A 13,556-nucleotide genomic window follows, 5' to 3' on the forward strand; every position below is an offset into this window, starting at 1 on the left:
ACACGAAGTGAACAAGAAAGAGAACATGCAGCTCTGAAACAGCCCGTAATAATCTGCCATGTCAACATCATCCAAATAAACTATAAACAATAAATAAATACGTCGCAAAATAAGATGTTACTTGCAGAGATTACTAGGGTGGTTGCTAGGGTATTGCTAGGTGGGTGCTATAAGTGGGTTGCTATACTGTTCCAAATGGTTGTTATGGAGTTGATAAAAGGTTGCCATAGAATCCCAGGTGGTTGCTCTGCAGTTGGTAGGAGGTTGTTAAGGTGTTCCAGATGGTTGCCAGGCAGGATGTCACTAAATACTAAAAAAAGGATCTTTAGTAGCTGCTTGCTGGTGGCTGTGGTGGTCCAGGTGGTTGCTAAGGTCTTGCTTAGTATGTTCTGTGTTATCTGAAGGCTGTTGGATCACTGGTAAGGTTCGTTTCTATATTTTCTATTGTTGTGAGGTGGTTGCTATGCTACTCAGGGTGGTTGTTATGGAGTCCCAAGTGATTACTAGGATGCTCCAAGGTGTGTGTTTTGACTGTATGTCAATACACTGTAATATTACTAATACTAATTATTATTATTATTATTATCCTGAAAACTACACTCAGTCTGCTGCAGGTGAAGCTCACCTGTGTCAGTTGAGGAGGAAGCTGGACCCATGTAGCTGGATGGGATACACCACTACTGCCACCTGCTGGAGGGGACAGAGAACAATAGATACAGACTGACACACACACACAGTATTGGAAAAGGAAGCCAAACTGGACCCCAGTTTGAGTGAAACACTAGAAACAGAGAGAGAGGGAGAGAGAGAGAGAGAGAGAGGGAGAGAGGGAGAGAGAGCTGTTCAATTTAAGATAAGATAATCCTTTATTAGTCCCACAGTGGGGAAATTCAATTTGAACAGGACTCTGAGGGTCAGTAATGTGTGTGTGTGTATGTGCTTGGTGTATGTGTGTGTTTTGAGTCTTTTAATGTATTGTACTCCACTTTACTACACTGTCATCATAACACACAGCCTGACCCAGGACCTACACACCACCACAGCTTGTACTGCCACCTAGTGGCATACACACCCCCACCCACCAGTGGCCAGTGAGTGGAAGCACAAGGTAGGTGTTTCTAATAAAGTGGCCAATGAGTGGAAGCAAAAGGTAGGTGTTTCTAATAAAGTGGCCAATGAGTGGAAGCACCCAGGTAAAGAGAAGATGTTTTAAGTGCGTGTTTCTAATAAAGTGGCCAGTTAGTAGAGATAGGCAGGATTGGCGAGAAATGGAAACAAATGGGAGGCTTCTTCATGCTGCTGAAATTGATTATTTATTGAATATATTTTCTAAACATTCAAACAAAAATCGTAAAACTCCTTCACACCTTCACCTCTGCGTGTTTACCAGCCTTTCTGCTGCTGACCCAGCTCGCGGTTTGTGGATCGATGGTTTAGAAACAATGTTTAGTTTAAACAGCGGAGCTCAATAAATTACACTGATCCAGTTTAGACCATCATAATCTAATCCATGTAAAGCCATGCCCCCGAACACCCATGCACTTGTGGGGCTGAATGCAATCAAATCCCCTTGAGTAGAGGCTGTTACTGCAGCAAAGGGAGACAAACTCCCGGCTAAAGCTACACAGCTTTGATCAAAATAAACAATTCTTTACATTTTCTTACAGATTAAAAGAGAGTACAATATTCCAAATATGGACATTATAGGGTTATTAATAATCATTATTACAATTCTAGGAGGTGTGCTGGGTGATTTCTATGCGATACGGTCTTGTGCAAAAGTTTGTGCACCCCCAGTCAGACCACAGGTGCAGTTGTGTAAGTCACATCCTCTGCTCCTGTTCAGTCCCTGAGCTGAACAGACTGGGGGAAATTAAAGGAGGCGTGTGTGAAAGTAGAGGAAGCATAAACACGCTGAGCTTCCTTCGGTCCTAATCCAATAAACAGAAACCGTAGGGGTGCCCAAACTTTTGCATCTGACTATGTCTTACACGTAACCAGCCGTTCACCCTGGGGTCAAAGCTCGTCCTTGTTCGAGCCGAGGGAGCAGGTGACCCCCGTACCCTTTAACCCGCAGTAACCGTTAGGAACCTTGTGCAGATACTGCTGATGATAATCCTCCGCGTAGTAGAACACCACGTTCTCCCGGATCTCCGTAGTGATGTCACGCAGACCCTTCTCCTTCAGAGCCTGGAGAGAGTGAGAGTGAGAGAGAAAGATCAAATAGCTACCAATAATCATCATCAATAATCATCCATCAATAATCATCAACAGGGTTGAAGAGGATTTTGGTTATTCTATTCTATAGGCAGTACTGCATTTGCACATCTGTGTCAGCAATGGGTGCAGCTTAAAGTAGCTGAACGCATTCATTAGAAGGGGTGTCCACAAACTACTGGACATATAATGTATGGGGGGCCAACTTTGAGAAGTTCTGGTGGGTTTTAATGATATGTTGCTTCTGTCGGCTAAGGAGTATTTCGGTCTCTGACAGCTGAGCTCAGTTTAGTCTTGAGGAGGAGTGGGTGCCAAGGTTTTGCTAAGTGGTTGCTATGGTATCCCAGTATGGTAGTTCAGCAGTTGCGAGAAGGTGGCTGTGGTGCTCCAACTGCTTGCAGGATAGAAATAACACGTCTCGAAATTACTGTCCGAATAAGGTCAATATTGGCAGGCACTGTTGCTATGGTAACCCAAAGAGATAACCAAAAGCAGGTTCTACTGGAACCTGTTTAACTATACGAGAGCCCTGATCTCACCTGACCACACATGACCTCACCTGACCTGAGATAGGTAAGAAAAGAGAACAGCAACAGATTCACAAACACAGAAACGAAGAGACAAACACAGCCGTTTTGACTTCAAACAGAGTAAAAGTGGGCGTCCGGGGGCCCTGTCAGAAGTACACACACTCCAGTGTGTGTGTGTGTGTGTATGTATTTTCAGATGTACATGCTGCACTCTGAACCCTGAAAGCTGAAAGTTTTTTGGCTCCCTCTAGAGGCCACATCAAACACTGTCCAGGGGGAGCGCTTAGTCTCCAGCTTCAAACACAGCTTTGAAAAACACACACACACACACACACACACACACACACACACACACGCTTTACAGAGTGTTCCAGGCTGTGAGTGATGCTTCACAGGAGCGTCCACTGAGAGAGATGAAGACTGTGAGGTAAACACTGAGTGGAGAGAGTTATACAGGTAACTCCGGTTTGGAAACACCTGGATTAACTCATCAATAAAACACACATCAGTTCAGAGAACAGTGCTGTTCACAATTACACTTACCTGTATCATCATCATCCTCATGTTAGTTCTGTTTGATGATGATAATGAGATTAATAATAATGAGGACATTATTACTAATCTTATTATCATCATCAAACAGAACTAACACAGAACTGCGTTCGGTGCTGTAGCACTGAGTGGGGTGCACTTCTGTGATTTGGCCACTGGATGGCAGTGTGGTACACAGTGTTAGTACACTAGTTACCCCCCCCATCTCTCCTACACTCTTTCTCTCACTGCTCTCTCGCTCTTTCTTTCTCTCTCTCTCTCTCCAGTTTCTCACTCTCTTGTTTTCTTTATAGTTTCTCTCTCTCTCTCTCTCGCGCTCCATCGTTCCTTTCACCTCTCACTGTCCTCTTTTCCCTCTTTCTATCTCTCTTCTTCTCTCTCTCGCTCACTCTTTTCTCTCTTCATTCAGAAACATTGACACAGTCTTCACATGATAAGGTTCTGTGTGTGTGTGTGTGTATGAATGTGTGTGTGTGTGTATGAGTGTGTTTGTTTTCCATTTCTGATGGCCATCTGATTGCCCGTAAAACACAGCTGCCCCCCCCCCCCAAAAGTGTGTGACCCCTGACCTTTGCTCAGCCCAAGGCCAAGGCCATGAGGCACATCGGTTACCACGGCAACCCGCCTCCCATGTCCCACTCCCCACCTCCCACCCAACTGCCTGACACATCTCAGTGCCGCTGACAGTGACCTATGACCTTGGGACCTCAGGTCACACCTCTGAACACAAAGGAGGGCAGAGTGTTAGCGTGGCTGGTTAGCGCGGCAGGTTAGCGTGGCGGGGGGTGAAGGTGTGAATTAATGCCGTTTCTTTACGGACCCCCAGCACGTGTACATACACCCCCCACACACACACACTCCACAGCTAACGGGCCTCAATCTGAGACTCAATAATCAACATCACTTTAATATGCAATGGTGGAACTAGTGATGATGTTGGAGACAGATTATGACAATGGTGGTGGTTGTGGTGGTTGTGGTGATGATGGTGATGATGATGATGATGGTGGTGATGGTGGTGGTAGTGGCGATGGTAGTGGTGATGATGGTGGTGGTGGTGATGATGGTGATGGTGGTGATGATGGTGATGGTGGTGGTAGTGGCGATGGTGATGGTGGTGGTGATGGTGATAGTGGTAAATATTGTGAGGATTTATGTGTGTAATGCTAACTCAAGATCTGTAAATAGTCAGTGGTCAGTACAGCGCTGACCACACAAAGTCAGTTTCAGGTCAGTGTGTGTGTGTGTGAATACCTTCTGGTAGGCCTCTTTGCTCCTCGTGGCCAGATCATGCTGTTCTGGAGTGTATGTGTAGATAGCAGAGCGATACTGTGTCCCTTTATCATTCCCCTGAGACATACCTGTACACACACACACACACACACACACACATACAGTGTGTGAGAGGGGAAAAAAGCAGATATGCAAATCTGAGATGACAGAATCTCACAGTGACTCTCTCTCTATTCTTTTTCTATCTCCTATCTACCCCCCCCTCGCCCCCTCCCCATCTCTGCAGTGCTGGAGAGGGTCCATCCTGCCTCCAGCTCCTTCTGTAGCTCCATTTATCAAAGGCCACTAAACTGCACTCTGATTGGCTGATTCCCAAAGAGATGGCCTCTGACCTTCCTCAGATGACCCTAAGGCTTAAGGTTGGCACTGAGACTGAACGCAGCACAAGGACCAAACATACCCCCCCCAACACACACACACACACACACACACTACTGTACAGACAGAAACAGAGAACATGATGATGGTGGTGGAGATGATGTCATGGTGACAGTGAAGATGGTGATGATGCTGATGCTGATAATGATGTGATGATAGTGTTGGTGGAGGAAGTGATCATGACAATGACAATGGTGATCCTCATGATTATGGCCTTGATGAGACAGTGATCATCAGTGTAGTTTTTGGTGATGATGGTGATAATGGCTGTGATGAGGATGATTGTGGTAATGATTATGATGGTGGTATATGGCTGTGATGATGCTGGTGTTGATGGAGATGATGATCATGGTGGTGGTGTTGATGATGGGTTTGGCCATCTCTTGTATGTTTGTATGTGGGGATTGAAATAGTTAATACTCTCTCTCTCTCTCCCTCTCTCTCTCTCTCTCTCACACACACACACAGGCCGGGAGAGGACACACCCCTGCTCCACTACTCTGCATTAAAGTGATCAGAGCTCAGCTGCCAGAACGACTCTGAGTACTAACTCCGGCTGTGTCCCAATCCCACACTGCTACTGAGCCCTTACTAAACACTAGAGCACATCACCAGTCACCCATCTGTGTGTACTTGAGAGTTCTGTCCGTGTGTTCCGGTGCGTGAAGAAGGAGTGTGTGTGGTGGGTGAATTAGTAGTGTGTTAAAGTGTGTATTAGTGTGTATGTGTTTATTCCAGGGCCTGCTGTGTGGGTGTCCTTTGTGTGTGTGTGTGTATACTGAGTGCTGTATGTACATGCGGTTGTAATGTGAGTGTGTGTGTGTGTGTGTGCGTGTGTGTGTCCTGCGGGTGCAGTGATGCAGTGTGCGTGCGAGAGCAGGAAGCTAAGAGGGAGCGCCGCAGAGTGGAAGCTATTTATATTACTCTTACATAACACACACACACACACACACACACACACACTTACTTCAAGACATGGCCAAAAGTGCTGATGGTACCACACACCACTACCTTCACAGAGAGAGTGCATGTGTGTGTGACCCTCTTCTGTTCTGTATTGATGCTAATGGAGGAGCATAAAAGCGCACTCCCTCCCTCCCTCCCTCTCCATCCTCTCCCTTTCTCCATCCTCTTCCTCTCTCCATCCTCTCCCTCTCTTTCTCCATCTTCACATACTCTCTCTCTCTCTCTCTCTCTCTCTCTCTGAATAAATGGTATATTTGGCTGAACTATCGCTTTAATCTCTGCCTCTCTATATCCAATCTACATAAATTAGCTTTGGTGATTGACGCCTCTTAATGACTCCGCCTTTTCCCGCCTCGCAGGGGGAGGGGGGGTCAGAGGTCGCCACGTGCCAGCTGTAAACCCGCCCCCCAAAAGAGAGGGTGGGGGTGGGGGTCTTATTTTAGAAACGGTGCGTTTCTTTTATTTTGTATGCTCCATGGGGGGCTGTGCTCATACACAACGAGCTGCAGCTGAACCCAGTAACCCCACCAGCATTACACCCCACCTCCCCCCAAACCCCGTCCTCCTTGATCACCCTGATCCTGACGGTCCACCTGAAAACCAACAGCAGCCTTAAACACTTCAGATAAATACAGAAGATTAAAAACTGAGAAAAAACTCATTAATGATTAAAAAAGGACAAGAATAGAGAGACGAGAAGAGGAGAGAGGAGAACAGAGGAGAATATGGAATGATGATGATGATGATGATGAAGGTAAAATAGTGGAGAATCTGAACTAATGCAGTTCTCTTTAGGGACTACTTTCTGTAGCCGCACTACACCCTGCAGCATGTATCCCTCCACCATTTTAATGATCTGGTTCTAAAAGCAGGTTCTAGAGCCGAACTCTTCTCAGAACTCTGGTAGAACCGTGTCTCAGGCATCAGGCAGCGTCTTCATCACCATTAGGTGAAAAACTTTCTGTGAGGAGCTTCTTTTAGAGCTTCAGACGTCTGCTTCCCTTCACCTCCACTGTAGAACTCCAGCTCTGACTGGGGGAGGTTATCTAGAACCTTCACTGTAGAACCACAGTTCTGACTGGGGGACCTAATCTAGAACCTCCACTGTAGAACTCCAGCTCTGACTAGGGGAGGTTATCTAGAACCTCCACTGTAGAACAGCTCTGACTGGGTGAGGTTATCTAGAACCGAGCATTTCACAACAAACTTGCTCTGACTGACTGTTCACATCATTTATTATGTAGAGAATTTAGAAAATGTGGTGGAATTTCACTTAGATCTATGGGTAAAATGCAGGAGTGTGTGCGTGCGTGTGTGTGTGCCATGGCCTAGAGACAGTGCCAGAGCAATTGTTGCTGGGTATGAGATTGGGGTTACGAAGCAGTGTGTGCTGGGTGCACCTGATTGGCTGGAAATGTTGCTATCTGAGCTGTGATTGGTCAGTTTGCGAATCACGCCTCTGAAAGCAGAACCCTTTGAACTGTGAGACGGCGGTGGAATACCCAGGTCTCGCAACGCAAGGGGAACACACACACACACACACACACACACACACACGCACACACACACACACGCACACACACACGCACACACACACGCACACACACACGCACACGCACACACACACGCACACACACACTTCAAACTGTGCATGATATCAGAGCTCAGTGCATGTGCATCTGTCAGTATGTATATGTATGAGTGTGTGTGTGTGTGTGTGACATGAGGATACGAGTCTATTCCATTCCAAATGCAATGCAGTGACTAATGCATTACATTCACACACACATTCATACACACACATTCATACACACACAGTTATGCATGCATGGGGGAACAGCCTACAGAGACGTTTCCGCCTCCCTGCACTAACATCAACCAATCAGGACACAGCACAAAAAACACACACCAACACTCCTGTCACGCAACATGGGCACAGGCATGCGGGTGCACACACACACATACACACACACACTCGTACGCCCTCGGAGGCCTGTTTTGGGTCACACACTCAAAAATGTGTCTTCAGACCTGGTTCCACACCTGGATTCTCTGCATCTCCTCTCATCTGATATTAAAGGACCCACATCCGACTCCAGCCACACTCTGGAAGAGGGTTCTTCAGGGGTTCTTTAGCAAAGGCAGGGTTCTCTGTATACAAACATGACAACTCAAAGAACCGTTTGGATGCCGAAAAGGTCCTCTGCCTGGCTAAAGGGTTTACTGCACTGGTGGAAAACCTTCTGTGGATGGTTCTATTCTATTTCCACTTTTATTACAAGTGAAAGAACCAGGTAGCAGCTCTTTAAAGAATCATGTCAACCACTGCTGACACTGAAGTGCAAATGCAGATGTGCAAAGTTATTTTTAATAACACTGATTTCAGAAGAAACAGTGAAAGGTGTCCCAATACTTTTGTCCATATAAGTGTAGCAACCAAAAGGGTTCGAACATTAAAATGAAGGAAAGAGTTCTTTAGTAAAAGCAAAAATTCTATATAAAACAACGAGAACTCAAATAACCATTTGTTTAAGGCCTAAAGGTTCTTCAAATAACCCCAATTTCAGTGCAAGGGTTCTTTAGAGGTAAACGCAATGGTTCTACACAGAACCATGACAACCAAAGGACCATTTGGAAGCTTAAATTTGTCTTCACCTGGTTAAAAAGGGTGCCTGGATTAGTGGGTACCCTTTTGTAGATTGTTCTATCTAGCACCGCTTAAAAGGGTTCTAAATTAGGGGTCCTATTTAGTACCCCATTTCTGCTTAGAGTGTGTAGTGAGTGATGATCTGAACCTGCACTGAGAGAACACAGCTACTGACTCACTCACACACACACACACACACACACATACTTTCTCTCTCTGTCATATGGTTGATTTGATCTCCCACACATGAACACAATCTGTAGCTGTTTCCACCCCCTGAGACCACTCACACACACACACACACACACACACACACACACACACACATACACACCTCAGGAGACTGTTCATTTTTGCACCAGTGCACCCTGTATCTTGTACCCAGGGGATGTGTTTGCATATTTACGTATATGTGTGTGTGTGTGTGTGTGTGTGTGTGTGAAAGAGAGAGAGAGAGAGAGAGAGTGTCTCACCTTGAGTCGGGTCATGGCTCTCCCAGAACACCTTGAGGAGTTTCTCCAGGCTCACGTCTTTACTGGAGTACACGACTCTCACCACCTCTGTATGACCTGTCAAACCTACACATACGCACACACACAAGATCACTTCAGTCTATGTTCTAGATAACACTGAGTCCTATCATGACAGAAACCACAAAGCAGGCCTACACAATAAGTCCAAATGTTTGTGGACACCTCTTTTAATGAACCCCATTGTTGACACAGATGTACAAATTCACACAAACACAGCTTGTCTAGTCCCTGTAGAGAAGGACTGCCAATAGAATTGGGGAGTTGGGGATGATGAGAGATAAAATCCTCAAAGCAATTCTCCTCCAGAATCTAGTAGAAGGTCTTCTTCTCTGGACAGTAGAGACAGTCACTCCAACAGAAGCAGGATCAACTCTACCCTTTATTTCAGATAAAGCAGGGAATGAGCAGGTGTCCCAATACTTTTGTCCATATATTCTATAAGAACTCTCCACTCGCTGCGAGGAGAGTGTGTGATGATTTAGACATGATATTAATTGGTGTACATGAGCTTCCATTACTTGTTAGCCACAAGTAGTGCTACTCGGATGCGGGACCTGTCTCGGCTGATGGACTCTGAGGTGATGATGGTGATGATGATGTGAACCCTGCTGCATGGAGCTGTGATGAAGCAGCAGATGTGATGAGGGTACTGATGTGGTGTGTGATGCTCTGAACCTGCACTGCCAAAAGGGGCAGCTATAACAGCGCCTACAGTGCGCAAGTGCACACATGCACACACACACACACACACACACACTGCAGCTGTGCCTGCCTACAACTAGGTCACGAGGGGGGGGGGGGTGCAGAAGGATGTGAGGAGAGAGAGAGGGAATAAAGGAAAGAGAGGGGGGGGACAATAGCTGGATTTTTGATTCAAATGTTTCACAGATTTCCAAAAAGTCCAGAATGTCCATGTGAATCTGCACGATGCTGCGCCTACAGCGCGGGGGTTCAAACCCTCATTATCCTGGGTGGGAACTTCACCACAGTGAAGAGCTCTGATGGGCCGTATCATCATTTTACGCCATGGGTAAACTATTTATGATATATTATTAAACACCAATCAGCCATAAGATTATCACCACATGCCTAACAGATCTGACCATTTGAAGCATGGACTTCACAAGACCTCTGTCCTGCTGTGGTCTCTGCCATCAACACTAACGTCAGCAGCAGATCCTTTAAGTCCTGACAGAAGCCCATATGAATCGCATCCTAATGTTCCTAAGGATGGTCGTGTGTGTGTGTGTGTGTGTGTGTGAGAGAGAGACATTTACCTGAACACACCTCCTGGTAGGTGGGGTTTGGAGTGAACCCCCCTGCGTATCCCACCTGAGTGGAAAATACTCCAGGAATTTTCCAGAAGCGCCTCTCCGCTCCCCAAAAACAGCCCATTCCTGCGTACACACACACACACAGGCACACACACAGACACACAGTGGTGATATTGATGACAGTCAAAGTCCAGTCTAAGCCTAAACCATCAAATCTAAACCCTAAACTAAAACTGCTCACTGAATCACTTCCTGAAGAATCATTATCTAACTGAATCACTCACACTGATTCAGAGCTCAAACTCTGGGGCTGCAGGACTCGAGATCCAGAACATACCCTACTGAATAGTCAGTCATCTCTGTGTGTGTGTGTGTGTGTGTGTGTGTGTTTGTGTTACACACCGAACAGGATCTTCTCCATGCCGACTGGGAAAGGCTCCACTGTGGGCCGACCTGTGGCTGCATGCTTCTCTATAGAGAGAGAGGGAGGAAGAGAGAGAGAGAAGACAACAGTAAGGCCAAAAATATATAATATTATTAAAAATATTGTTATTTTTATTATTAGTAGTAGTAGTCACATATAATAATATTAATATTGCACATGCAATTATTATTATTATCATTATTTACATACTATTTACATACAAAACATAGCATATTTAACACTTATATTTATTTTGTATTTATGACTATTTAATAGTAATATAAATAATATTTATTTTATTTTTATTTATTTATTATTAATATTCACAGATTATTGTACTAACAGTATTATTATACACATACTATTATTACTGTCATTATTGTTATTATTCACATATTAAGAATGTATTTTTTTATATGAAGGATTATTATTATTCACATGTAACTGTATTAACAGTATTATCATACACAAGTATTATTGTTATGATATCTTTACTATTATTATTGATATTTATTTGTGCACACCAGGCCAAAATCTTTGCATAAATAACATATATATCACAGCGCGTTAAACTGTTTACCCTAGAGCAGCAATTCACTTCCTTACTGAACAGAAACGTCTGCTTCACACTGCTGAAGGGTGTGTGTATTACTCAGTGCAGTCATGTGTGTGTTATTATTATTATTATTATTATTATTAATGGTGCGTATCCATGAGCTTTGGTGTACACAGCCATTGTCTGTGTGTGTGTGTGTGTGTGTAGAGTGTGTATGAGGTAGTGCTGGTGGATTAGTGCAGATTTACCCGGCCCTGTCCGAGTTAAGCAGGATCAAAGCTGGGTCTCCACACTGAGAGACACTTAACAGATTATAACACACACACACACACACACACACACACACACACACACTCCATGCATTAGGGATGTACTGCTATGGGAATCGTGGACAACATAATCTTTACCTCTAAATGTTCACAAAAAAAAGACAATAATCCCCAAACATCCCAACCTTTACAGCTCATAACGGAATTACACTGTATACCAAAATGGTGACAAAAGTATTGGGACACCTGCTTTTGTTGGAGTAACTGTCTCTACTGCCCAGGGAAGAAGAATTTCTACTACATTTTGGAGCAGGAGCACTGCTGTGAGGATTTGATTGAGTTAGTGAGGTCAGGGTGCTGGATGATGATCACCACCCCACCTCATCATCCCCAACTCCCCAACTCATCCCATACAAAAGTACTGGATGGAGCTCCTCCACCATAATCATTCCAGAGAACACAGCTCTTCCACTGCTCCACAGCTCCTCAATGCTGGGGGGCTTTATACCCCTCTAGCCCACGCCTGGCATTATTAGGCAGCATGGAGCCAATAGGGTCATGATGATGATCTGCTCCAGAGGGTCCTATTCTATTGGCAGTACTTCTTCTCCACAGGGGCTAGACAAGCTTGTGTGTGCATTTGCACATCTGTGTTAGGTAATTATAATAATAATAATAAAAATAAAAATAATAAGCCCCTTCTCTTCCAACTGATTCAACCCAACCCACTTGTTAGTACTTTCCCCCATCACATGTACTGATCCCGACGCTGGGAGGGTGAGGACTGACACACGCCTCCTCCGATGCGACGTCACAGGGCAACCAGCACGCTCAGAGGAAAGCAGGAGGTCCCCAGCTCTGCTCAGCTAGCAGACGCACTGAAGTGATGTGGGGGGGAGAGAGAGCGCCATCTACCCACCCGGAGAGAGCGAGGCCAACTGTGCTCTCTCCCAGCAAACACAAAACACAAAAAAGTGATTCTGAACTAAACCAAAATGATTCAAGTGAATCAAACTGAATCGCAGGGGAAATGGGAGAGCTTCTTGATTCACTGAATCAGTGGCTTAAAGAATCAGAATCAAAAGTCAGAGAAAACTGTCTAGTCGTGATGGTGTGGTGGATTTAAAGGGGTGGGGGAGCGGGCAGAAACACAGATATGAAGCACTAGCAGTGCCCCCTCTGCCCGCTGTGCCCGGCTGGCATTAGAGAAACAGAGCAGGGAGGAAAGTGCACAGATGTGGTGCGGATTAGAGAGAAGGAGACTGAAGTGATTTACAGCCTAAAGCTCCACACACACACACACACACACACACACACACACACACACACACACACACAAACATATAGAGGACAGCAATAAACCCTCTTTTCCTAATCTCCAGTTTAGATTACAGGCAACCCTGACCCCCACACTGACCCCCACAGTGTGTGTTACCAGCACACATCCCAGTATATGAGCTAAAAGCTCAAACACACACACACACACACACACACACACACACACACACAAAGGTCTAAGAGTGTCTCATAATGCTTCACACTCCAACATCCACAATAGCATTTATAGGTGTGTATGTGTGTGTGTGTGTGTGTACGCTAGCTCAGTTATGTAAATGATCCACGCGAGTTAGCTCACTGTGCTACACTATAAGGACAAAAGTATTGGGACACCTGCTCATTCACTGTTTCTTCTGAAATCAAGGGAATTAAAAGAGTTTCTCCTGCTTTTGTTGGAGTGACTGTCTCTACTGTCCAGAGACTACTGTCTGGATGGAGTACTGGATGGAGCTCCTCCACCATAATTCCAGAGAACACAGTTCTTCCACTGCTCCACAGCTCCTCAATGCTGGGGGGCTTTATACCCCTCCTCTAGCCCACGCCTGCATTCGGTTCAGCTTCTATTCTATTGGCAGTACA

The 13,556-nt window shown here is 45.3% G+C and overlaps 1 protein-coding gene across 1 annotated transcript; it reads right to left on the minus strand.

Annotated features, from left to right (window-relative positions):
- Positions 1-1,287: 1,287 nt before the first annotated feature.
- Positions 1,288-10,858, minus strand: msrab (methionine sulfoxide reductase Ab). The gene is made up of 5 exons (XM_072690144.1): positions 10,793-10,858; positions 10,394-10,513; positions 9,057-9,161; positions 4,554-4,660; positions 1,288-2,190 (listed from the first exon to the last, which is right to left on the minus strand). The coding sequence occupies exons 1-5, from the start codon at positions 10,809-10,811 to the stop codon at positions 2,017-2,019; spliced, it is 525 nt and encodes a 174-aa protein (XP_072546245.1). The 5' UTR covers positions 10,812-10,858; the 3' UTR covers positions 1,288-2,016.
- Positions 10,859-13,556: the final 2,698 nt, after the last annotated feature.

This window comes from Salminus brasiliensis, chromosome 10 (genome assembly GCF_030463535.1).
Source record: "Salminus brasiliensis chromosome 10, fSalBra1.hap2, whole genome shotgun sequence".
In the NCBI taxonomy this organism is placed as follows: domain Eukaryota; kingdom Metazoa; phylum Chordata; class Actinopteri; order Characiformes; family Bryconidae; genus Salminus; species Salminus brasiliensis.